The sequence below is a fragment of the Oncorhynchus mykiss genome, chromosome Y, assembly GCF_013265735.2.
Source record: "Oncorhynchus mykiss isolate Arlee chromosome Y, USDA_OmykA_1.1, whole genome shotgun sequence".
Classification (NCBI taxonomy): Eukaryota; Metazoa; Chordata; class Actinopteri; order Salmoniformes; family Salmonidae; genus Oncorhynchus; species Oncorhynchus mykiss.
The window spans coordinates 31295498-31323245 of record NC_048593.1 but is presented as its reverse complement, the minus strand read 5'-3'; the positions used below and the strand labels follow the sequence as shown (position 1 = coordinate 31323245).

The following is a 27748-nucleotide window of genomic DNA, read 5'->3' as shown; positions in this document are numbered from 1 at the left end:
TAGACCAGGCAGCCAACCAATCAAATTGACCAGGCAGCCAGCCAGTCAAATAGACCAGGCAGCCAGTCAAATAGACCAGGTAGCCAGCCAGTCAAATAGACCAGGCAGCCAGCCAGTCAAATAGACCAGGTAGCCAGCCAGTCAAATAGACCAGGCAGCCAGCCAGTCAAATAGACCAGGCAGCCAACCAGTCAAATAGACCAGGCAGCCAACCAGTCAAATAGACCAGGCAGCCAACCAGTCAAATAGACCAGGCAGCCAACCAGTCCAATAGACCAGGCAGCCAACCAGTCAAAATTGACCAGGCAGCCAACCAGTCCAATAGATCAGGCAGCCAACCAGTCCAATAGACCAGGCAGCCAACCAGTCCAATAGACCAGGCAGCCAACCAGTCCAATAGACCAGGCATCCAACCAGTCCAATAGACCAGGCATCCAACCAGTCCAATAGGCCAGGCATCCAACCAGGCAGCCAACCAGTCCAATAGACCAGGCAGCCACCCAGTCCAATAGACCAGGCAGCCAACCAGTCCAATAGACCAGGCATCCAACCAGTCCAATAGACCAGGCATCCAACCAGTCCAATAGACCAGGCATCCAACCAGGCAGCCAACCAGTCCAATATACCAGGCAGCCAACCAGTCCAATATACCAGGCAGCCAACCAGTCCAATAGACCAGGCAGCCAACCACTCCAATAGAGCAGGAAAGCCAAAGAGTCCAATAGACCAGTCAGCCAAGCAGTCCAATAGACCAGGCATCCTACTGGTCCAATAGACCAGGCAGCCAAGCAGTCCAATAGACCAGGCATCCTACTGGTCCAATAGACCAGGCAGCCAAGCAGTCCAATAGACATGGCACACTACTGGTCAAATAGACCAGGCAGAAAACCAGTCAAATAGACCAGGCATCCTAACAGTCAAATAGACCAGGCAGTCAAGCAGTCAAATAGACCAGGCAGCCAGCCAGTCAAATAGACCAGGTAGCCAGCCAGTCAAACAGACCAGGCAGCCAGCCAGTCAAACAGACCAGACAGCCAGCCAGTCAAATAGACCAGGCAGCCAACCAGTCAAATAGACCAGGCAGCCAACCAGTCCAATAGACCAGGAAGCCAACCAGTCCAATAGACCAGGAAGCCAACCAGTCCAATAGACCAGGAAGCCAACCAGTCCAATAGACCAGCCAGCGAATCAGTCCAATAGACCAGGCATCCTACCAGTCAAATAGACCAGGCAGCCAGCCAATCAAATAAACCAGGCAGTCTACCAGTCAAATAGACCAGGCAGCCAATCAGTCAAATAGACCAGGCAGCTCGCCAGTCAAATAGACCAGGCATCCAAACATTTAAATAGACCAGGCAGCCAACAAGTCCAATAAACCAGGAAGCCAACCAGTCAAACAGACCAGGCATCCAACCAGTCCAATAGACCAGGCATCCAACCAGTCCAATAGACCAGGCATCCAACCAGGCAGCCAACCAGTCCAATATACCAGGCAGCCAACCAGTCCAATATACCAGGCAGCCAACCAGTCCAATAGACCAGGCAGCCAACCACTCCAATAGAGCAGGAAAGCCAAAGAGTCCAATAGACCAGTCAGCCAAGCAGTCCAATAGACCAGGCATCCTACTGGTCCAATAGACCAGGCCGCCAAGCAGTCCAATAGACATGGCACACTACTGGTCAAATAGACGAGGCAGAAAACCAGTCAAATAGACCAGGCATCCTAACAGTCAAATAGACCAGGCAGTCAAGCAGTCAAATAGACCAGGAAGCCAACCAATCAAATAGACCAGGCAGCCAGCCAGTCAAATAGACCAGGTAGCCAGCCAGTCAAACAGACCAGGCAGCCAGCCAGTCAAACAGACCAGGCAGCCAGCCAGTCAAATAGACCAGGCAGCCAACCAGTCAAATAGACCAGGAAGCCAACCAGTCCAATAGACCAGGAAGCCAACCAGTCCAATAGACCAGGAAGCCAACCAGTCCAATAGACCAGCCAGCGAATCAGTCCAATAGACCAGGCATCCTACAAGTCAAATAGACTAGGCATCCTACCAATCAAATAAACCAGGCAGCCAGCCAATCAAATAAACCAGGCAGCTCACCAGTCAAATAGACCAGGCATCCAAACAGTTAAATAGACCAGGCAGCCAACAAGTCCAATAAACCAGGAAGCCAACCAGTCAAACAGACCAGGCAGCCAACCAGTCAAATTGACCAGGCAGGGGACCAGTCAAATATACCAGGCATCCAAACAGTTAAATAGACCAGGCAGCCTATCGGTCAAATAGAGCAGGCATCCAACAAGTCCAATAAACCAGGAAGCCAACCAGTCAAACAGACCAGGCATCCTGCCATTTAAATAGACCAGGCATCCAATCAGTCCAATAGACCAGGCATCCTACCAGTCAAACAGACCAGGCATCCTCCCATTTAAATAGACCAGGCATCCAATCAGTCCAATAGACCAGGCATCCAATCAGTCTAATGGACCAGGCATCCTACCAGTCCAATAGACCAGGCTTCCTACCGGTCAAATAGACCAGGAAGCCAGCAAGTCAAAATGGACCAGGCAGCCAACCAGTCCAATAGACCAGGCAGCCAAGCAGTCCAATAGACATGGCACACTACTGGTCAAATAGACCAGGCATCCTAACAGTCAAATAGACCAGGCAGCCAACCAATCAAATAGACCAGGCAGCCAGCCAGTCAAATAGACCAGGCAGCCAGCCAGTCAAATAGACCAGGTAGCCAGCCAGTCAAATAGACCAGGCAGCCAGCCAGTCAAATAGACCAGGCAGCCAACCAGTCAAATAGACCAGGCAGCCAACCAGTCAAATAGACCAGGCAGCCAACCAGTCAAATCGACCAGGCAGCCAACCAGTCCAATAGACCAGGCAGCCAACCAGTCAAAATTGACCAGGCAGCCAACCAGTCCAATAGATCAGGCAGCCAACCAGTCCAATAGACCAGGCAGCCAACCAGTCCAATAGACCAGGCAGCCAACCAGTCCAATAGACCAGGCATCCAACCAGTCCAATAGGCCAGGCATCCAACCAGGCAGCCAACCAGTCCAATAGACCAGGCAGCCACCCAGTCCAATAGACCAGGCAGCCAACCAGTCCAATAGACCAGGCATCCAACCAGTCCAATAGACCAGGCATCCAACCAGTCCAATAGACCAGGCATCCAACCAGGCAGCCAACCAGTCCAATATACCAGGCAGCCAACCAGTCCAATATACCAGGCAGCCAACCACTCCAATAGAGCAGGAAAGCCAAAGAGTCCAATAGACCAGTCAGCCAAGCAGTCCAATAGACCAGGCATCCTACTGGTCCAATAGACCAGGCAGCCAAGCAGTCCAATAGACCAGGCATCCTACTGGTCCAATAGACCAGGCAGCCAAGCAGTCCAATAGACATGGCACACTACTGGTCAAATAGACCAGGCAGAAAACCAGTCAAATAGACCAGGCATCCTAACAGTCAAATAGACCAGGCAGTCAAGCAGTCAAATAGACCAGGAAGCCAACCAATCAAATAGACCAGGCAGCCAGCCAGTCAAATAGACCAGGTAGCCAGCCAGTCAAACAGACCAGGCAGCCAGCCAGTCAAACAGACCAGGCAGCCAGCCAGTCAAATAGACCAGGCAGCCAACCAGTCAAATAGACCAGGCAGCCAACCAGTCCAATAGACCAGGAAGCCAACCAGTCCAATAGACCAGGAAGCCAACCAGTCCAATAGACCAGGAAGCCAACCAGTCCAATAGACCAGCCAGCGAATCAGTCCAATAGACCAGGCATCCTACCAGTCAAATAGACTAGGCATCCTACCAATCAAATAAACCAGGCAGCCAGCCAATCAAATAAACCAGGCAGCCAGCCAATCAAATAAACCAGGCAGTCTACCAGTCAAATAGACCAGGCAGCCAATCAGTCAAATAGACCAGGCAGCTCGCCAGTCAAATAGACCAGGCATCCAAACAGTTAAATAGACCAGGCAGCCAACAAGTCCAATAAACCAGGAAGCCAACCAGTCAAACAGACCAGGCAGCCAACCAGTCAAATATACCAGGCATCCAAACAGTTAAATAGACCAGGCAGCCTATCGGTCAAATAGACCAGGCATCCAACAAGTCCAATAAACCAGGAAGCCAACCAGTCAAACAGACCAGGCATCCTGCCATTTAAATAGACCAGGCATCCAATCAGTCCAATAGACCAGGCATCCTACCAGTCAAACAGACCAGGCATCCTCCCATTTAAATAGACCAGGCATCCAATCAGTCCAATAGACCAGGCATGCAATCAGTCTAATGGACCAGGCATCCTACCAGTCCAATAGACCAGGCTTCCTACCGGTCAAATAGACCAGGAAGCCAGCAAGTCAAAATGGACCAGGCAGCCAACCAGTCCAATAGACCAGGCAGCCAAGCAGTCCAATAGACATGGCACACTACTGGTCAAATAGACCAGGCATCCTAACAGTCAAATAGACCAGGCAGCCAACCAATCAAATAGACCAGGCAGCCAGCCAGTCAAATAGACCAGGCAGCCAGCCAGTCAAATAGACCAGGTAGCCAGCCAGTCAAATAGACCAGGCAGCCAGCCAGTCAAATAGACCAGGCAGCCAACCAGTCAAATAGACCAGGCAGCCAACCAGTCAAATAGACCAGGCAGCCAACCAGTCAAATAGACCAGGCAGCCAACCAGTCAAATAGACCAGGCAGCCAACCAGTCAAAATTGACCAGGCAGCCAACCAGTCCAATAGATCAGGCAGCCAACCAGTCCAATAGACCAGGCAGCCAACCAGTCCAATAGACCAGGCAGCCAACCAGTCCAATAGACTAGGCATCCAACCAGTCCAATAGGCCAGGCATCCAACCAGACAGCCAACCAGTCCAATAGACCAGGCAGCCACCCAGTCCAATAGACCAGGCAGCCAACCAGTCCAATAGACCAGGCATCCAACCAGTCCAATAGACCAGGCATCCAACCAGTCCAATAGACCAGGCATCCAACCAGGCAGCCAACCAGTCCAATATACCAGGCAGCCAACCAGTCCAATAGACCAGGCAGCCAACCAGTCCAATAGACCAGGCAGCCAACCAGTCCAATAGACCAGGCAGCCAACCAGTCCAATAGACCAGGCATCCAACCAGTCCAATAGACCAGGCTGCCAAAGCTTTTCGCAACAAAATAAATAAATCTAGGAGCTTTACACATTTTTCACCGTGATCCAAAACAGATTCCAGCTTCACACATAAAAATACACAGACATTAGCCAGTAACAAGTGAATACTGTAGAAGATGAAACCCCACTCTTAAACAACAACTACTCTGCAATGTGAGAATGACCAGTCCAGATGCTGATAACTACTGTGTGAGCATGACCACATAATGACCACATCACAGATGACCACTAGGATCACATCACAGATTACTTTATACTCCTTGAAAGAACATCTACAGAATGTATGATGCAATATAACTGTGATGATACAGTACAACCAAGTTTTACGTGACATCACTGCAGGACTGGTAATGTTGTCACAACGGGGGATACATAACGATGTGAGAAAGCCACAGGGATGATGGTGATGACAACAACAGGTCTGCTCTGAGCAGCAGGGGAGCTCTGTGCTCTTACCAGTGTGGAAACAGCAGAGGTGTACATAGGAGTGTGGCCTGACGACATCAACACCGGCTGCAAAACAACAGAGATGGTAAAGGGGAGAGGGTAACTAGAGTGGAGGAGATAAGGACAAGGAATGGGGTGCACAGAGAAGAAGGGGTAATAGTATGGCAAAAAAAAATTGAATAAAATAGTATAAACAGGTGCTGTGTTATAATCTGGTGCTGTGTTATAATCTAGTGCTGTGTCATAATCTGGTGTTGTGTCATAATCTGGTGTTGTGTCATAATCTGGTGTTGTGTCATAATCTGGTGTTGTGTTATAATCTGGTGTTGTGTTATAATCTGGTGTTGTGTTATAATCTGGTGTTGTGTTATAATCTGGTGTTGTGTTATAATCTGGTGTTGTGTTATAATCTAGTGTTGTGTCATAATCTAGAGTTGTGTCATAATCTGGTGTTGTGTTATAATCTAGTGTGGTGTTATAATCTAGTTTTGAGTTAAAAAAAAGAAGAGCAGGGTAATACAATGACAGGTTATATTGCAGAGTGCTACGCAAGTAATCATACAGATAGGTGTAAGTACCAGAGGAGGAAGAGGAAGAAGAAGAAGAAGAAGAAAAAGAAGAGTGAAGTAAGTAAACAAAATAAGTATTATCCAACTATTCAACTGAAATAGAAGGTAGTTAGCATTGTTAGTTCAATCAGGGTTAGGTAAGAGAAGGAAAGCCAGAGGATGAGTGTTGGGTAAGAGAAGGAAAGTCAGAGGATGAGTGTTAGGTAAGAGAAGGAAAGCCAGAGGATGAGTGTTAGGTAAGAGAAGGAAAGTCAGAGGATGAGTGTTAGGTAAGAGAAGGAAAGCCAGAGGATGAGTGTTAGGTAAGAGAAGGAAAGTCAGAGGATGAGTGTTAGGTAAGAGAAGGAAAGCCAGAGGATGAATGTTAGGTAAGAGAAGGAAAGCCAGAGGATGATACAAGAAACAAAAGTGGGGACATGGAACTAGACATGGAAAACTAAGCATGGAACTAGACATGGAACTAGACATGGAACTAGACATGGAACTAGACATGGAAAACTAGACATGGAAAACTAGACATGGAACTAGACATGGAAAACTAGACATGGAACTAGACATGGAAAACTAGACATGGAAAACTAGACATGGAACTAGACATGGAACTAGACATGGAAAACTAGACATGGAAAACTAGACATGGAAAACTAAGCATGGAACTAGACATGGAACTAGACATGGAACTAGACATGGAACTAGACATGGAAAACTAGACATGGAAAACTAGACATGGAAAACTAGACATGGAACTAGACATGGAACTAGACATGGAAAACTAGACATGGAAAACTAGACATGGAACTAGACATGGAAAACTAGACATGGAACTAAACATGGAACTAAACATGGAAAACTAGACATGGAACTAGACATGGAAAACTAGACATGGAACTAAACATGGAAAACTAGACATGGAAAACTAGACATGGAACTAGACATGGAAAACTAGACATGGAAAGCTAGACATGGAACTAGACATGGAAAACTAGACATGGAAAACTAGACATGGAAAACTAGACACGGAAAACTAGACATGGAAAACTAGACATGGAAAACTAGACATGGAAAACTAGACATGGAAAACTAGACATGGAAAACTAGACATGGAACTAGACATGGAAAACTAGACATGGAAAACTAGACATGGAAAACTAGACATGGAAAACTAGACATGGAAAACTAGACATGGAACTAGACATGGAACTAGACATGGAACTAGACATGGAAAACTAGACATGGAAAACTAGACATGGAAAACTAGACATGGAAAACTAGACATGGAAAACTAGACATGGAAAACTAGACATGGAACTAGACATGGAACTAGACATGGAAAACTAGACATGGAAAACTAGACATGGAAAACTAGACATGGAAAACTAGACATGGAACTAGACATGGAACTAGACATGGAACTAGACATGGAAAACTAGACATGGAAAACTAGACATGGAAAACTAGACATGGAACTAGACATGGAAAACTAGACATGGAACTAGACATGGAAAACTAGACATGGAAAACTAGACATGGAAAACTAGACATGGAAAACTAGACATGGAAAACTAGACATGGAACTAGACATGGAACTAGACATGGAACTAGACATGGAACTAGACATGGAACTAGACATGGAAAACTAGACATGGAAAACTAGACATGGAAAACTAGACATGGAAAACTAGACATGGAAAACTAGACATGGAACTAGACATGGAACTAGACATGGAAAACTAGACATGGAAAACTAGACATGGAAAACTAGACATGGAAAACTAGACATGGAACTAGACATGGAACTAGACATGGAAAACTAGACATGGAAAACTAGACATGGAAAACTAGACATGGAAAACTAGACATGGAACTAGACATGGAAAACTAGACATGGAAAACTAGACATGGAACTAGACATGGAACTAGACATGGAAAACTAGACATGGAAAACTAGACATGGAAATAGACATGGAAATAGACATGGAAATAGACATGGAACTAGACATGGAACTAGACATGGAAAACTAGACATGGAACTAGACATGGAACTAGACATGGAACTAGACATGGAACTAGACATGGAAAACTAGACATGGAACTAGACATGGAACTAGACATGGAAAACTAGACATGGAAAACTAGACATGGAACTAGACATGGAACTAGACATGGAAAACTAGACATGGAAAACTAGACATGGAAAACTAGACATGGAAAACTAGACATGGAACTAGACATGGAACTAGACATGGAACTAGAGATGGAAAACTAGACATGGAAAACTAGACATGGAACTAGACATGGAAAACTAGACATGGAACTAGACATGGAAAACTAGACATGGAACTAGACATGGAACTAGACATGGAAAACTAGACATGGAAAACTAGACATGGAAAACTAGACATGGAACTAGACATGGAAAACTAGACATGGAAAACTAGACATGGAAAACTACATATGGAACTAGACATGGAAAACTAGACATGGAACTAAACATGGAAAACTAGACATGGAACTAGACATGGAACTAAACATGGAAAACTAGACATGGAAAACTAGACATGGAAAACTAGACATGGAACTAGACATGGAAAACTAGACATGGAACTAGACATGGAACTAGACATGGAACTAGACATGGAAAACTAGACATGGAAAACTAGACATGGAACTAGACATGGAAATAGACATGGAAATAGACATGGAACTAGACATGGAACTAGACATGGAAAACTAGACATGGAACTAGACATGGAACTAGACATGGAACTAGACATGGAACTAGACATGGAAAACTAGACATGGAACTAGACATGGAACTAGACATGGAAAACTAGACATGGAAAACTAGACATGGAAAACTAGACATGGAACTAGACATGGAAAACTAGACATGGAAAACTAGACATGGAAAACTAGACATGGAACTAGACATGGAACTAGACATGGAACTAGAGATGGAACTAGAGATGGAAAACTAGACATGGAACTAGACATGGAAAACTAGACATGGAACTAGACATGGAACTAGACATGGAAAACTAGACATGGAAAACTAGACATGGAACTAGACATGGAAAACTAGACATGGAAAACTAGACATGGAAAACTAGACATGGAAAACTAGATATGGAACTAGACATGGAAAACTAGACATGGAACTAAACATGGAAAACTAGACATGGAACTAGACATGGAACTAAACATGGAAAACTAGACATGGAACTAGACATGGAACTAGACATGGAACTAGACATGGAACTAGACATGGAACTAGACATGGAAAACTAGACATGGAACTAGACATGGAAAACTAGACATGGAAAACTAGACATGGAACTAGACATGGAACTAAACATGGAACTAAACATGGAAAACTAGACATGGAAAACTAGACATGGAACTAGACATGGAACTAGACATGGAACTAGACATGGAACTAGACATGGAACTAGACATGGAACTAGACATGGAACTAGACATGGAAAACTAGACATGGAACTAGACATGCAAAACTAGACATCGGAAAAAGAATAAAAACACAAAAAACCTGCCATCCCCACCACCATCATTATTCCTGTCATTGGGTGGAACATTCCATATTATAAGCTGTATAACAGCTTGATCTCTCCTTGTCTAATCAGCAACTAGGACCAGACCTATCAGCATTACATTAACATTGAAGAACACTAATGATTATTTCACAGAATAAATGCTTATGGTGTCAATAAACAGAACATTTCACATGAAGTGAATCCAGTTTCTCCAGTGCAGAAATAAAGTTGCAGTTCCTCTTAATTAACACACGAGGGGGCAAATACCCTCCGATCTGAGTGACCAGACAAACATTAGACCTTTATAATGGATCTAACTCCATCTCAAAGCGGAACCAACAAAGGAGGGAGTATTCCAAAAATAGGGAGAGACAATGAACATCACACCTGCACTTTGTCATAACATAAGAGATAATGATCAAATGTATGTGTTGTTGTAATTAAGCAATACCATAACCTGAATCAGTGATAATCTAATTTACCCTTCATCTACACTAAAAGAGAGCCAACAGGGAACTCAGGGAGCACTATATCTGTACTTGGGATCAGTGGAACAGATAATCCTGGAGATCAGACCAGACAGTCTCACAGAGGGGCCTTTGATATGAGCAGCATGTACAGAGAAGTGAAAACATCAAGTCCCCTTAGGTCCTGCTGACACTGCAGTGAGTGTAGGAGGACTTAGCTGGGCAGATGATTGGTGATGTCATAATGCAATGATCAAAATGTCACATCACAGACATGTCCTCAGTGAAGTCTTAATGATCTTTCCTTCAAGAAATGTCATACTATTTAGGATCGTTTTCAGGCTCCTTGACTCTAGACTTCAGGGAAACCACATGGATCAGAACAAGTCCAGGAAAAGGCAGGAGTCATATCATTCAAGTCACAGTACACAAAATAAATCCAGGACACAGACTGAGTGATAAAGACACTGACAAACTGTGAATGTTGATTTCAGAGACAAAGACAAATGTGAATGCATTTTTCCCAAGAGGATGCACTGAGAGAGAGAGAGAGAGAGAGAGAGAGAGTGAGAGGGATAGAAATAGATGTAGAGTGATATAAAGAGACAGTTTGTGTGTGGGTGGTACCATGCATGGGTGGATGTATTTGCTTGTGATTGTTATGTGTCCTTCTTTAAAGGGGGAGATATACTGTAAGTGTGGGTGCAGTGATTAATGAGTGTGTGTCCTACCTGACAGAGGTTTGTCCTACCTGACAGAGGTATGTAACATACGTGAGTTTGTCCTACCTGACAGAGGTATGTAACATAAATGAGCTTGTCCTACCTTGATAGGGGAGATGTGTGTGTGTGGCGTGTAGCCATGCATTGCCTCCATGGCGGCGAGGTTCTTATCGCTCATGTGAAGCATCTCAGCGCTTTTCCCTTGACCCAAATGGGCTGGACTGTGCTCCAAGGGGGGTGTCTCCTCATCCTGGTACCGGTACTTCTACAGAGAGAGAGAGAGAGAAGTAGAGAAAGAGAGAGACGTGAGGGAGGAGGAGAGGGATGAGAGAAGGGGGTGGTTAATGCTATTTGGCATTACATATCAGGGGTTAACAATAGTGATGGGGATCAAATTGATACAGTTACATATCAAGATATTATGTTGGACAATATATCCTATTGTTTTGATAATATTATTTTTGTGCTAGTTAGCTGCATCAGCTAGCTTGTTCTCCATATTATTTTTAAACAGGGAGCCAATTTGTTTTCAGCACTTATTACTGAATCGCTCTCTCTTGTCCCTCTGCAGCAAACATATGGGGAGCAATATGTTTGTAACGTTGAATTGCAATAAAATCACAGTATCAAATCACAATACATGTAGAATCACAATACATATAGAATCACAATACATGTACACTGAACAAAAATATAAACTCAACATGTAAAGTGTTGGTCCCATGTTTCATGAGCTGAAATAAAAGATCCCAGAAATGTTCCATATGCACAAAAAGCTTATTCTCTCAAATGTTGTGCACAAATTTGTTTACATCCCTGTTAGTGAGCATTTCTCTTTTGTCAAGATAATCCATCCACCTGGCAGGTGTGGGATATCAAGAAGCTGATTAAACGCCATGATCATTACACAAGAGCATCTTGTGCTGGGGACAATAAAAGGCTACTCTAAAATGTGCAGTTTTGTCACACAACACAATGCCACAGATGTCTCAAGTTTTGAGGGAGCGTGAAATTGCCATGCTGACTGCAGGAATGTCCATCAGAGCTGTTGCCAGAGAATGTAATGTTCATTTCTCTACGTGGTTTTAGAGATACTGAGTGGTTTTAGAGATACTGAGTGGTTTTAGAGATACTGAGTGGTTTTAGAGATACTGAGTGGTTTTAGAGATACTGAGTGGTTTTAGAGATACTGAGTGGTTTTAGAGATACTGAGTGGTTTTAGAGATACTGAGTGGTTTTAGAGATACTGAGTGGTTTTAGAGATACTGAGTGGTTTTAGAGATACTGAGTGGTTTTAGAGGTACTGAGTGGTTTTAGAGATACTGAGTGGTTTTAGAGATACTGAGTGGTTTTAGAGATACTGAGTGGTTTTAGAGATACTGAGTGGTTTTAGAGATACTGAGTGGTTTTAGAGATACTGAGTGGTTTTAGAGATACTGAGTGGTTTTAGAGATACTGAGTGGTTTTAGAGATACTGAGTGGTTTTAGAGATACTGAGTGGTTTTAGAGATACTGAGTGGTTTTAGAGATACTGAGTGGTTTTAGAGATACTGAGTGGTTTTAGAGATACTGAGTGGTTTTAGAGATACTGAGTGGTTTTAGAGATACTGAGTGGTTTTAGAGATACTGAGTGGTTTTAGAGATACTGAGTGGTTTTCTTTTGTGAACTGTAACTATAGATTTTTGTTCAGTATTTAATGGTGAGAATGGCAATGCATATTGTACCGGCACCTAAGTATAGTGATAACATTGTATTGTGAGGTCCCTGGCAATTCCCAGCCCTAGTTAACAACAGTTATCATTTCAACACAGACACTGTGCCTGTGTGCAAAACAGAGCCTAAATCTCAGCTAAATGTAGCTCATAAATGTAAACTTTCCTTGCTTCTGTGGTTGTTACACTTTAAATGCACCAACCAAGAAAGGGCAAGAGTTTTCCACTCAATCCCCTAAACGAGTCAGTGTGGCTCCAATGTGCTTCCATTTATGCACAAAAATAACAAAACTGCTGTAGTGCATCTGAGAGCTGTTTTTGGACAGAAAATGGGGCCCTAAATGAGTCCACTGTGAAGTAAGTCTAAGACCATTATCCTCCACCACCAAATGGAGCATCACCACAGCAGCCCAGCAAGCTAACATTCTGTTACTAACCAATAACCATAGCTACCACCCTAATGATATCCAACACCTGGGCAACCTTCCAACAGCTAACCCACTGTGCTAGCCACACACTGGGGCCTACACTCAGGTAATGAATGACATAGAAAGCTAAAATGTGCATGTAGTGTTTTAACACCAAGACATTAGAAGAAGGCCCCGCATATCATATAGCCAATCTGCCGGAGCGACCTTAGAGGTTATTGTTCATATCTGTGTAACCAGTTCATAGCTAACCCCTGGCTAGCCTGTCCCCTGGCTGTGTACACTACACTCTGCAGTACTGCAGTCTGACAAGCCTCTGCCCATCCTTAGAGCCTAGAAGATTCTAGGGGTTGACTGAGTGTCGCCTGCCTGCCTGGTGGCCTGAGACTGAGTGTGGCATTCAGATTGGTGTCACGGTGCTACCATCCCCCCTCCTCTCTTTGGCGGCAGGCAGACGGGTCGGCGAGGGAGGTGCAGCACTAAGGAGGGACTGGTCTCAGATCAGCTGCCTAGCAACCAAAGCAGAGCAGGGGGCAATCAGCACTGCTGCTGGATCACATTACACTGAGACAGCAAGACCACAACACACACACACACACACACAGAGAGAGTGAGGGAGAGAGAGAGGGGGAGAGAGGAGAGGGAGAGAGAGAGAGAGAAAGGGAGAGATTGGAAGAGGTAGAGAGATGGGTGCGTGGATGAGCGAGTAAAGGGTTGAGAAATGTAAAATAATAAATGGGAGAGAGAGGGGGAGGGGGTTTGAGAGAGGGAAGTGGAGAAATGGGAGAGAGGGGGAGGGGGTTTGAGAGAGGGAAGTGGAGAAATGGGAGAGAGGGGGAGGGGGTTTGAGAGAGGGAAGTGGAGAAATGGGAGAGAGGGGGAGGGGGTTTGAGAGAGGGAAGTGGAGAAATGGGAGAGAGGGGGAGGGGGTTTGAGAGAGGGAAGTGGATAAATGAGAAAGAGAGGGGGGAGGGGGCTTGAGAGAGGGAAGAAGATAAATGGGAGAGAGAGGGTGAGTGGGTTTGAGAGATAGAAGTGGAGAAATGGGAAAGAGGGGGAGGGGGAGAACTGGGTGAGTCAGTATAGAGGAAAAGATAACAAGGAGGAGGAGAGAGCAAGGAGGAGGAGATAACAAGGAGGAGGAGAGAGAAAGGAGGAGGAGAGAGCAAGGAGGAGGAGAGAGAAAGGAGGAGGAGATAACAAGGAGGAGGAGATAACAAGGAGGAGGAGAGAGCAAGGAGGAGGAGATAACAGGGAGGAGGAGAGAACGAGGAGGAGAGCGAAAGGAGGAGATAACAAGAAGGAGGCGATAACAAGGAGGAGGAGAGAGAAAGGAGGAGGAGGAGAGAGAAAGGAGAAGGAGATAACAGGAAGGAGGAGAGCGCAAGGAGGAAGAGAGAGAAAGGAGAAGATAACAAGGAGGAGGAGTGAGGTAATGTGGTACAAGAATCCTCCAACAACAGATGAACAAACAGAGAGAAATTCTGGGGGTAAAAATGTGTGAAAAGGAAGGAAAGTAGGCAAAAAAGGAAGGAAAGTAGGCAGGCAAGAAAATAGATTTGATGCTGATCAAATGTAGGCTGTGGTAGGAGTGTATCTTGGATGTGATCATGTACATGTATGTTACAGTAACATGCACTGCTAGTTAGATTTAATGTAATTGCATTGAAATGAATGCTTACTCTTAACTTCAAATAATGGAAGATAATTCAATCAATGAAATCGCTCATGTATGGTCTTAAGGGACAGTCCATCCAGAAAAGCAGTTGGGAAGGCAGAGATAGCCTACACATGACACAGCAACTCTTAATTCAATCACTACCAGTCATCTCCACAAAGGGATTACACAGACAATACATCAAGGCAACTAAAATGTTTGGAATTATTTGGGGTTATTAAGAGAATGTGAACCAGAGAGTAATGTTATTAAATATGTTCTACTGTATGTCCCTTTACACTAGTCCAGGGCTTCACTCCATTTGGTCGAATGACCTTTTGGCATCTGTAGTTTCAGTCATCCTGGCCGAGATTCAACTCAGCAAGTTTACTAAGTAATGGAATGGGGCTTGTGCTAGAGCAACACCAAGCCAGCCAGCAGGGAGGTTGGAACAGGCCAGGGAGACCGCGTTGGCGAGAAGAGAGGAAAGAGGGGAAAGAGGAGAGATAGTGTAGAGAGGATACTGAATTGACAATCATAAAATACACCAGCCAGTCCCGGCTCCAGTACATGATGGTAGCAGATACAGGTAGATACTGTAGATAAGAGGCTCACTACTGAATTCAACAGGAAATAGTAAAAGCAGCAGCATCGACAGGTCAAAATCATCTGGGGGAAAGTGTGCTAGCGAAGCACCCCTGGAACACAACTCTCTGAATAAACTGAACACTCACAAGAGAACACTCATTAACAGTTATACAGAGAACAGAGAACTACAATATCTCACTCATATGATTCATGGAGATCGGAGTCTTTGTGGAGGCAGGCATGGGGAGGGGTATTAAAGGGTTATTGGTTGGTTGGCAGTGAGCGACAGCGGGTCCTTCGGTTCCTGTGACAAATAGCCCAGTGACCTGGGTAGTGTTCCAGTAAAGATCTCATGAGTGAATTCAGTGTTCCAGTAAAGATCACATGGTTGAATTCAGTGTTCCAGTAAAGATCTCATGGGTGAATTCAGTGTTCCAGTAAAGATCTCATGGGTTAATTCAGTGTTCCAGTAAAGATCTCATGGGTGAATTCAGTGTTCCAGTAAAGATCTCATGGGTTAATTCAGTGTTCCAGTAAAGATCTCATGGGTTAATTCAGTGTTCCAGTAAAGATCTCATGGGTGAATTCAGTGTTCCAGTAAAGATCTCATGGGTGAATTCAGTGTTCCAGTAAAGATCTCATGGGTTAATTCAGTGTTCCAGTAAAGATCTCATGGGTTAATTCAGTGTTCCAGTAAAGATCACATGGGTGAATTCAGTGTTCCAGTAAAGATCTCATGGGTGAATTCAGTGTTCCAGTAAAGATCTCATGGGTTAATTCAGTGTTCCAGTAAAGATCTCATGAGTGAATTCAGTGTTCCAGTAAAGATCTCATGGGTGAATTCAGTGTTCCAGTAAAGATCTCATGGGTGAATTCAGTGTTCCAGTATAGTGCTCATGAGTGAATTCCCTGGGTGTGCTAAGCATTGATCTCCATGTTAGGTGTAATCACCATAGATCCCTAGTTTTTAATAATTTATAACTGGGATAGTTAGTCTCCACTTACTTTGATAGTAAGCCTCAACTTAACTGGCCTTCTCCACGACCACCCCGATCTCTGAACTAGAGAAGCATCTAAAGCCACACTAAACACACAACTTGACGTTTTTGATGATGGCTCTAAGGAATAACAAACATCTCTCACATTCAAATATTTACAGTATCAATAAGAGCAGCGAAGCGCACAACATTACTTCACCTCCTCAATCAATCTCTTCCACATGAAAACCAGAGTTTTCAATGACAGTGGAGTGAATAGCACTATTATGACGGCCCACAAGTTGTGAGGTGAATGTGCGTAATTGAGGTTAATACAGGTCATCGTCACCATGGAGATCACCTTGGGAGTTAATCAGTATAGAGGACTTGTCTAATTGTAAGATAATAACACATAGTGGAACAATAGTCTAGTCCACTAGTAACCAGGAAGTAGTCAGGAAGTGGACCTCCTCAGTCCATTTAATGGTAATAGTTTCAGGCACAGTTATTTCCAGTCTGTAAAACTGGAGGAACAGGGGAAGGATCACAGGCCAAGGGATCTATATACAGTGAGGGAAAAAAGTATTTGATCCCCTGCTGATTTTGTATGTTTTCCCACTGACATGTTCTACTGTATGTCCCTTTACACTAGTCCAGGGCTTCACTCCATTTGGTCGAATGACCTTTTGGCATCTGTAGTTTCAGTCATCCTGGCCGAGATTCAACTCAGCAAGTCTACTGAGTAATGGAATGGAGCTTATGCTAGAGCAACACCAAGCCAGCCAGCAGGGAGGTTGGAACAGGCCAGGGAGACGGCGTTGGCGAGAAGAGAGGAAAGAGGAGAGATAGTGTAGAGAGGATACTGAATTGACAATCATAAAATACACCAGCCATTCCCGGCTACACTGACAAATAAATGATCCATCTATAATTTTAATGGTAGATTTATTTGAACAGTGAGAGACAGAATAACAACAACAAAATCCATAAAAACACATGTCAAAAATGTTATAAATTGATTTGCATTTTAATGAGGGAAATAAGTATTTGACCCCCTCTCAATCAGAAAGATTTCTGGCTCCCAGGTGTCTTTTATACAGGTAACGAGCTGAGATTAGGAGCACACTCTTAAAGGGAGTGCTCCTAATCTCAGTTTGTTACCTGTATAAAAGACACCTGTCCACAGAAGCAAGCAATCAATCAGACTCCAAACTCTCCAAAATGGCCAAGACCAAAGAGCTCTCCAAAGATGTCAGGGACAAGATTGTAGACCTACACAAGGCTGGACTGGGCTACAAGACCATCGCCAAGCAGCTTGGTGAGAAGGTGACAGCAGTGAGTGCAATTATTCGCAAATGGAAGAAACACAAAAGAACTGTCAATCTCCCTCGGCCTGGGGCTCCATGCAAGATCTCACCTCGTGGAGTTGCAATGATCATGAGAATGGTGAGGAATCAACTCAGAACTACTCGGGAGGGTCTTGTCAATGATCTCAAGGCAGCTGGGATCATAGTCACAAAGAAAACAATTGGTAACACACTACGCCGTGAAGGACTTGAAATCCTGTAGCGCCCGCAAGGTCCCCCTGCTCAAGAAAGCATATATACATGCCCGTCTGAAGTTTGCCAATGAACATCTGAATGATTCAGAGGACAACTGGGTGAAAGTGTTGTGGTCAGATGAGACCAAAATGGAGCTCTTTGGCATCAACTCAACTCACCGTGTTTGGAGGAGGAATACTGCCTATGACCCCAAGAACACCATCCTCACCGTCAAACATGGAGGTGGAAACATTATGCTTTGGGGGTGTTTTTCTGCTAAGGAGACAGGACAACTTCACCGCATCAAAGGGACGATGGACAGGGCCATGTACCGTCAAATCAGGGCATTGAAAATGGGTCGTGGATGGGTATTCCAGCATGACAATGACCCAAAACACACGGCCAAGACAACAAAGGAGTGGCTCAAGAAGCACATTGAGGTCCTGGAGTGGTCTAGCCAGTCTCCAGACCTTAATCCCATAGAAAATCTGGAGGGAGCTGAAGGTTTGAACTGCCAAACGTCAGCCTCGAAACCTCAATGACTTGGAGAAGATCTGCAAAGAGGAGTGGGACAAAATCCCTCCTGAGATGTGTGCAAACCTGGTGGCCAACTACAAGAAACATCTGACCTCTGTGATTGCCAACAAGGGTTTTGCCACCAAGTACTAAGTTATGTTTTGCAGAGGGGTCAAATACTTATTTCCCTCATTAAAATGCAAATCAATTTATAACATTTTTGACATCTGTTTTTCTGGATTTTTGTTGTTCTGTCGCTCACTGTTCAATTAAACCTACCATGAAAATAATTTCTTTGTCCGTGGGCAAACGTACAAAATCAGCAGGGGATCAAATACTTTTTTCCCCTAACTGTATACATCATGCTGGCGCCATGTTTGGGCCAACTGTTTCTCCTTTAGATCAAAGATTGTCTGTCCATGAGTAAATGCATATCAGTATTTCCATTTCGATTTTCAATACACTTAAATATTGGTACACTCCAACACTACTGCTCCTCAGATTTGTAACACTGATGGAATTGAGACACTGATCTCTTACTCTCATTTTTCTTTCTTGTTCTCTCTCGCTCACATTCTCTGTGCTATCTGGGCTTCGGAGTAGAGTCTGTGTGTGTGTGAAGCTGTGGTGCAGGATGGTGTTAAGGGAGGGAGGGAACTAGTATCTGGTGCCGAAGGGAGAGGAGAGGATGAGAAGTGGAGGTGCTGCCTGGGTCTCACAAGTATCTGGATATGTTAGATACCACAGAGACCCAGGCACCTTGTTAATGGACACAGTACGGCCAATTGGCAGAGCCAGAGAAGAAACAGTTATCTAGATACAGCTAAGAGACTGGGAGGAAAACAGGCTGAAGACCCATTCCATGCCATGGGGGAAGGAGAAACAGAGCAAGCTGTCCGGCCTAGAAACACCTGAAAATGGGAGGGGCGAAAGAGGGGATGAAGTGGATGGGCGAGTGAGGGAATCAAATCAACAGATACGGCCAGGTGACGGCACCAGTCTTATAAGTGTCTTTGAAAGCATGATATACTTAGGCTGTGGTTGTCCAACTTGAAACACACATACTGTCTCTTTCACTGTATATGTTATGAACATATAATATGTGTCATAAAAATGGAACATGTCCTCACTACACACAAATGCGAGCGTTTCTGCATCTCACCGGTAGAAATGAGACATTTACACTTCATGGTTGTAAGCAAACCACAATATCCAGAATTCATTGCGATTTCAGGATGTAGGACTGTCACGTCGTGTGTATAGGTGGCAGGGAAGTCAGGCGCAGGAGAATCGAACTTCGTTTGAATGGAGTAGTTTAATAACTTAAACAAACACAGCTCCAAAACCATTTTACATAAATAAAAGCAAAGTGGGTACGAGGACCCGTCGACCACCAATACAAACAACACGAGCATGAAAAAAAAAAGCTCTAACAAGGGCATGAGGGGAAACAGAGGGTTAAATACACAACAGGTAATGAATGGGATTGGAACCATGTGTGTAGGGAGACAAGACAAAACCAATAGAAAATGAAAAATGGATCAATGATGGCTAGAAGACCGGTAACGTCGACCGGAGAGCACCGCCCGAACAAGAAGAGGCATCGTCTTCGGTAGAAGTCGTGACAAGTACAGCGCCTGTCGAGGTGGACCCAGTTGAGAATGGGTGTCAACAGGTAGCTAACGCTATTCACTGGACCAGCCACTCGTTCACAGAACATCAGCGTGTGAATAATTAATGATTTTGATTTTTGTGTCAAGAACAACTGTACAGTTTAGTCATGGTTTGGTGCGCAACGTGGCTGTCCAAACTAAAAGCAAGCACAGGCTGCTGGGGTATAATTTCATTGGTTACCTTACTAAATCTGGCAGCGGTAACATAGCTAACTAGGTAGAGAATTACATTTGTTTATCTATACCAAATCTTGCTAGCTTTCATAATACGCTGGCTAGACATTCCAAAGCAAATCAATGTAATTAGCCAGCTGCTTTCTGGTGATGTGATTTGTAACTTTGCAAGCTAACGTTAGCTACTTTAGGTTATATTAGCTACAGCCTACCGAGTCATATCTAACCGCTAACTAGCTCTATTATTGAAAAGTCAATCATCAAAATGTTTTTCGAAACATATGCTGATATGCCCCACATCTATCATATCAGCAATAAATAATATTTCAATAAATATACATACTTACTGTAACAGTTTTGCACAGATCCACAAGCTGTGTGTTCCTCCAGTTGACAAACTACACTTCCTCTCCCCTTACGTTTACACACAGGTGTTCAGAGCACGCTAGATAGCTAATTAGCACAGGTATCTGCCAATGTCTTCAGTCTGTCTTCTGTACACAAGCGAAGTAGCATGGCGATATGGCCATGTGGGAACACTAATCCTATAAAGGTGTGTAGTAATTGAACCTTTTTTTTTGTGTGAAAATGATGTATTGCTGATATGAAAGATACCTTATGTTTACAAAAACTTACCACAAGCGATGCGTGGTAACGTTTTAGAGCAAGCGTCGGGACTCTTAACAAAACACCCCTGGTCAGAAGATTCTATCGTTAATAGGCGCTAAAGCAGTTCGTGTATATGAATGGGGTTAGCTAGCTAACTAACTACCACAGAGGCTGACGTGACTGGCCTATGTGTTCCATATACAGATTCTGATCCCATCAACATCAAGCTCAGCACCAATAACTAATGTAAGTCACCTTAACTAAATCATTCCATGACTCCATTGTGAGGAAATGAATATACTGGAGCTAGGCATTAACATGGTCTGTGTCTTGTTTTCATAGTTGGTGTGTTTGTCAGTAGGCTACTTTTTTCTGTATTATGGAGTCTTATCTGATTCTTTATGCAAAGCTTGAAGTCTAAATTGTAGAAAAATAAGAGTTATTAGTAAGGAGGGGATGGTTTGGGTGGGTGACTGGTGTCTGTTGAGGGTGGGTGTTGTGTGTCAAGGTCAGTATGCATGATCTGTTGACACGAGGAGAATGGGTGGATATACAGTAGTACCTTGTTTGAGTGTGTATTGATGGGTACAAAGTAGCAAATGTTGTCTAATCACTGACTAGTGTACAGTATGTACTACAGACTAATCCTACTGATTTATTATGATGATGATGAAGATGACCTTGACACCAGCTTCAGTAATACATATCCTGTAGACCCATTGGATGAAAGCGTTCAGCCTGGAATAAGCTGAAGCTCAACATCATCTGACTGGGAAGAGGAAAAGACTGCATGGGGCTGGCAATTTCAAATATTTTACTGAGTTACAGTTCATATGAGGAAATCAGTCAATTGAAGTAAATTCATTAGGCCCTAATCTATGGATTTCACATGACTGGGAATACAGATGTGCATCTGCTGGTCACACATACTTCAAATAAATAAGGTAGTGGCGTGGATCAAAAATACAGTCAGTACCTGGTGTAACCACCATTTGCCTCGCATAGAGTTGATCAGGCTGTTGATTGTGGCCTGTGGAATGTTGTCCCACTCCTCTTCAATGGCTGTCCGAAGTTGCTGGATATTGGCGGGAACTGGATCACGCTGTCGTACACGTTAATCCAGAGCATCCCAAACATGGTCAATGGGTGACATGTCTGGTGAGTACGCAGGTCATGGAAGAATTGTGTACAGATCCTTGCGACATGGCTGTGCATTATCATGCTGAAACATGTGACGGCAGCAGATGAATGGGCCTCAAGCTCTTATCACGGCATCTCTGTATTCAAATTGCCATCGATAAATTGCAAATGTGTTCATTGTCTGTAGCTTATGCATGCCCATACCATAACCCCACCACCACCATGGGGTACGTTGACACTAGGAAAACGCTCCCCCACACGACACCATACACGCTGTCTGCCACAGTTGAAACTAGGATTAATCCATGAAGAGCACACTTCTCCAGCGTGCCAGTGTCCATCCAAGGTGAGCATTGCCCACTGAATTCAGTTAAGACTCCGAACTGCAGTCAGGTCAAGACCCTGGTGAGGACGACGAGCACGCAGATGAGCTTCCCTGAGATGGTTTGTGCAGACATCCTTTGGTTGTGCAAACCCACAGTTTCATCAGCTGCCCGGTAGGCTGGTCTCAGATGATTCCGCAGGTGAAGAAGCCGGATGTGGAGGTCCTGGGTTTGCGTGGTTACACGTGGTCTGCGGTTGTGAGGCCGGTTGGACGTACTGCCAAATTCTCTAAAACAATGTTGGAGGTGGCATATGGTAGAGAAATTAATATTAATTATCTGGCAACAGCTCTGGCGGAAACTCCTGCAGTCAGCATGCCAATTGCACGCTCCCTCAACACTTGAGACATCTCTGCCATTGTGTTGTGTGTCAAAACTGCACATTTTAGAGTGGCCTTTTATTGTCCCCAGCACAAGGTACACTTGTGTAATGAGCATGTTGTTTAATCAAATTCTTGAAATGCCACAACTATCAGGTGGTTGGATTGTCTTGTAAAATGATGACTGATCACTAACAGGGATGTAAACCAATTTGTGTTCAAAAGTTGAGCGAAAATACGCTTTTTGTGCATATGGAACATTTCTGGGATCTGTTATTTCAGCTCATGAAACATGGGCCCGGCACTTTACGTGTAGCGTTTATATTTCTGTTAAGTATAGAATACCTAGTATGCTCACAACTGCATTGTAGAATAGATATTGCTAGCTCTTGTACATAAGTATATAATGGAGTTTGATGTTCTATATAACATTATTTACAAGTGTACTGACAAGTGACTAAATGATTCAGCTGCATCAAAAATCAAAGTTTTGACTTCCGGATCAATTCATTGTGATATTCATGAAATGAATTTGGAAGTACCTAGTACCTTACTGCTAAAACAAATGATGCAGGGAGTTGGTGTATCATTTCAACTTTCATTTGTTGGCAAGTAAACGTGCTTCAATAAAACAGTACATTAGTCTGTCAATGTACCAAATAAGAAGACATGGATTGTATTCATGACAAAGTTTTTATTTGCTCTAAAGACCGAGGTAAGTTTACACCGCAGTAAGCAGGAACAGTTAAGTCAATGTATGACAAATACAGAACAGAAATATAAATGCAACATGTAACGTGTTGGTCCCATGTTTCATGAGATGAATAAAAGATACCAGAAATGTTTCATACACACAAAAAGCTTATTTCTCTCATTTTGTGCACAAATTTGTTTACATCCCTGTTAGTGAGAAGTATTTCTGTAATAAAGCCCTTTTGTAGGGAAAACTCATTCTGATTGGCTGGGCCTGGCTCCCCAGTGGGTGGGCTTGTCTCCCAAGTAGGTAGACCTATGCCCTCCCAGGCCCACCCATGGCTGCGCCCCTGCCCAGTCATATGAAATCCATAAATTCATTTATATAAATTGACTGATTTCCTTCTATGACCTCAGGAAAATCTTTACAATTGTTGCATTTTGCGATTCATATTTTTGTTCAGTATACAGTGCCTTTGGAAAGTATTTAGACCCCTTGACTTTCCACATTTTATGTTATAGCCTTATTCTATTTGTTTCTAATCGTTTTTTCCCCCTTGCCAATCTACACACACTACCCTATAATGACAATGCAAAAAAATTTTTTTTGTTTATTCATTCAAACAAAAAAAATTAAATATCACATTTACAGAAGTATTCAGACCCTTTACTCAGTACTTTGTTGAAGCATCTTTGGCAGCGATTACAGCATTGAGTATTCTTGGGTATGACGCTACAAGCTTGGCACACCTGTATTTGGGGAGTTTCTTCCATTCTTGTCTGCAGATCCTCTCAAGCTCTGTCAGGTTGGATGGGGAGCGTCGGTGGACAGCTATTTTCAGGTCTCTCCAGAGATGTTCGATCGAGTCCGAGCTCTGGCTGGGCAACTCAAGGACATTCAGAGACTTGTCCCCAAGCCACTCCTGTGTTGTCTTGGATGTATGCATAGGGTTGTTGTCCTGTTATAAGGTGAACCTTCGCCCCAGTCTGAGGCCCTGAGCACTTTGGATCAGGTATTCATCAAGGATCTCTCTGTACTTTTCTCCGTTCATCTTTCTCTCGATCCTGACTATTCTCCCAGTCCCTGTCGCTTCCACCACCATACTTCAACATAGGGATGGTGCCAGGTTTCCACCAGACGTTCAGGCCAAAGAGGTTAATCTTGGTTTTATCAGACCAGAGATTATTGTTTCTCATGGTCTGAGTCCTTTAGTGCCTTTTGGCAAACTCCAAGCGGGCTATCATATGCCTTTTACTGATGGCTTCCGTCTGGCCACTCTACCATAAAGGCCTGATTGGTGAAATGCTTCAGAGATGGTTGGCCTTCTGGAAGGTTCTTCCATCTCCACAGAATAACTCTGGAGCTTTGTCAGTGACCATTGGTGTTCTTGGTCACATCCCTGACCAAGGCTCTTCTCCCCCGATTGCTCAGTTTGGCCGGGTTGCCAGCTCTATGAAGAGTCTTGGTGGTTCCAAACTGATAGGAACATTGTTGAGACAATTCCAATAGCTCTGTTGAACAAGGACAACCATGACTACTCGCTGATAGCATTACCGTGCAATTGGCTAAACACAAAGGCAACCATATCAGACAGCAGGCTCAATCAACCAATGACGTCATTGGTTGAAGTCTCCCGCCTCAAAAATTCAAAAATGCCGCTTTGTTGTATAATTATCTGAAACACCTCTCATCAATCATAATTCTGTAGGGAGACTGGGAAAACACCCCAAATAGTGACTAGCAGTGAAGTGAAGTTTTCCTTTGAACTGTTCAATGATCTCATTCCACAATACCTTTTGCCTACCAAGGCTGATGGCATTGATACAGTCAAGATAGACACCTTCTAGTCTCCATGACGGTAGTCTCGCATTGTCATACCTTCAAAATCATGTCATTGTCATGCCTCCCGTTTTAGGGAAGCCTGGTTCTCGACGAGGCTACCACGACAGTGATCTAATTTGCAGTGGTACCAATCATTACACTTTTGATTCACAATAGACAGTCCCCAACCGTGAACACCCTTACCAAATAAACTGGATTTATCCAAAGGTCACAAACAGCTCTCTCTGAATTTAAGGATAAGAAGCTATATTCCAGCTAGCACATACATTTCTGAGAACCATATGTTTCTTAAAGCTTGTTGAGAGTGTGGTTGTCCTATGATTATTTTCCATACAACCTTCCCACAACCTTTTGGGAATGATACAGGATAGTTGCTTGGCTTTGGAACATTCTCTGCACATTTAAGGAACTTGACAAAAAAAAATGGAATAATATTGGCTATGTCATTACTTTAAAGATGCACTATGCAGAAATTGCTCCACCATTTCCTGGTTGCTAAAATTCTAATAGACCGCTTCATTTCAGTTCATGTGACTGTCTGTCTAATCTGTTTCACCTGTCTTTCTGCTTGTCTCCACCCCCCTCCAGGTGTCACCCATCTTCCCCATTATCCACTGTGTATTTATACCGCTGTTCTGTTTGTCTGTTGCCAGTTGGTTTTGTTCATTGAACCTACCAGCGTTTTCTTGTTTTTCCCGGCTTTGATCCTTCTGCCTGCCCTGACCTTGAGCCTGCCTGCCGTCCTGTACCTTTGCCCCACTACTCTGGATTACCGACCTCTGCCTGACCTGACCCTGAGCCTGCCCGCCGTCCTGTACCTTTGCCCCTGTTGTAATAAACATTGTTACTTCGACACAGTCTGCATATGGGTCTTACCTTAAACGTGATCGAGACAAAACAAATAGTCAATGTGTAGAGAATAATTGTTCGATCTAAACATCTGTGAAATATTTTTCATCACCAAAAATATTGTATATTCAGCTGCTTGAAGCATGGTGTACAAAACCACGAGTAAAAGATGCAAAAACGAAACGGCACACAAAACAGATCTACTGCTTCGTAGACTTGCTTTCAACGGGAATTAAAGATCTATAACTCACATTTCTATGTGAATTTGATTTTTGCCCAAAAACGTACATATTGTAGCTTTAAAGGAACATTTCCTAAAAGTTGGTTAATTTCAATGTTTGTAATGTTCTAGGAACTTTCTCCATGTTTGACACTGAGAATGTTAAGAACAAAGGTTCTGTGGGAATTTAAATACTTTTTATTTGACTTAACTAGGCAAGTCGGTTAAGAACAAATTCTTATTTACAATGATGGCCAAACCCCCTCCTAACACGGATGACTTGCTGGGCCTATTGTGCGCCACCCTATGAGAATCCTAATCATGGCCGGTTGTGATACAGCCTGGGATCAAACTCGGGTCTGTAGTGACGCTTCTAGCACTGTGATGCAGTGCCTCAGACCACTGCGCCACTCGGGATCAAAACGTTTCCTCATCCCACTGGGCACAGACGTCTATTCCACGTTGGTTCAATTTCATCAATATGATGTGGAAATTAAGAAAAGTTTCCATAAAAGCACAATAAAAATGTTGTAACCTTTTAGAGAATGTTCTAAGAATTATTATTTACAAATATATACATTCCGTTCTCAGCATCAACAACTCTATCCTCTATCTTGTTAAGTGTGTTAAGGTGTGTTGGCCGCACCCACTAATTCGCCACATCTGATCTTAATGAGGGCTTGTTTCCTTTGAAATGGGGTCTGCTTGAATAGACAAAAATAAACAGCTTTGTATACATAAAAAAAAAAACGGGCATTCTAGCTCCATCCTGGTGGCGGAGTGGACTAACTCCATGGATAGCGAACAGAAGGTTCGAAGCTCACTGATAAAATTAAAATAAAAAACAAATGTGTTTGCATGATTAATACCCAAGGAAATTAATTTACATGTGTCCTATCTGCGCTTGGAGTTCAAAAAAGTGAACACAAACTAAGCTAGCAGTGTTATTAAAAGTCTTATTGAAACATTCAGTGAAAGTTTTAAGGAAGTTATGAAAAAATCTCAAAATAACCTAGAATTTACGTTCTCAGAGCGTTAATAAAACCTACCAGGAAAACATTCTCAGAACCTCCCTGTAGCCTAAAAATAAGTGTTCCTAAACAGGCTAAATGTTCACTTCTGTTCCCCAAATGTTAAAAAAACATTCAGTTTTACCGGTCAGGAAAGGCATGGCTTCCTCCCACAACCAATTGGAAACCAAAAACATATTCCCAAATGCACTAGCTGGGATCTATATGGTCTCTTAGTTGGAATGCAAAACAGAAAGCTCATGAGCCACAGCTGAATAGTAAAGCAGAACATAATGGTCCTGCTGGTTTACATGCTGACCATTGACTTAAACAGCACAAATGTGAAGTATAAGGTTTATTGTTCATTGATGATCTTTATAAGATAATCAAATGGTACCACCTCTGTAACATGCATGGATGGCTCAGATATTCTGGTTGATATGTCATGGAGATTGCCTGTGGAAATGG

General features: G+C 43.5%; 1 protein-coding gene and 1 long non-coding RNA gene across 4 annotated transcripts in view; one reads left to right on the top strand and one right to left on the bottom strand.

Moving 5' to 3' along the window:
- The window catches only part of LOC110509418 (disks large homolog 4), a 206312-nt gene that overhangs the window by 120495 nt on the left and 58069 nt on the right, over positions 1 to 27748 (bottom strand). For all 3 annotated transcript variants that reach the window (XR_005040482.1, XM_036968063.1, XM_036968065.1), the window contains exons 2-3: positions 11050 to 11211; positions 5647 to 5703 (exon numbers count right to left, since the gene is read on the bottom strand). Coding sequence is in view for 2 of the 3 variants with exons in the window: in XM_036968063.1 (XP_036823958.1) it covers positions 5647 to 5703; positions 11050 to 11211 (219 nt within the window). In the remaining variant the exon portion in view is untranslated. The remainder of the gene's footprint in view (positions 1 to 5646; positions 5704 to 11049; positions 11212 to 27748) is intronic.
- Positions 19216 to 25994, top strand: LOC118945323. Its single transcript, XR_005040483.1, has 3 exons — positions 19216 to 20041; positions 21027 to 21068; positions 25855 to 25994. It is a non-coding gene; the product is annotated as an uncharacterized LOC118945323 (long non-coding RNA).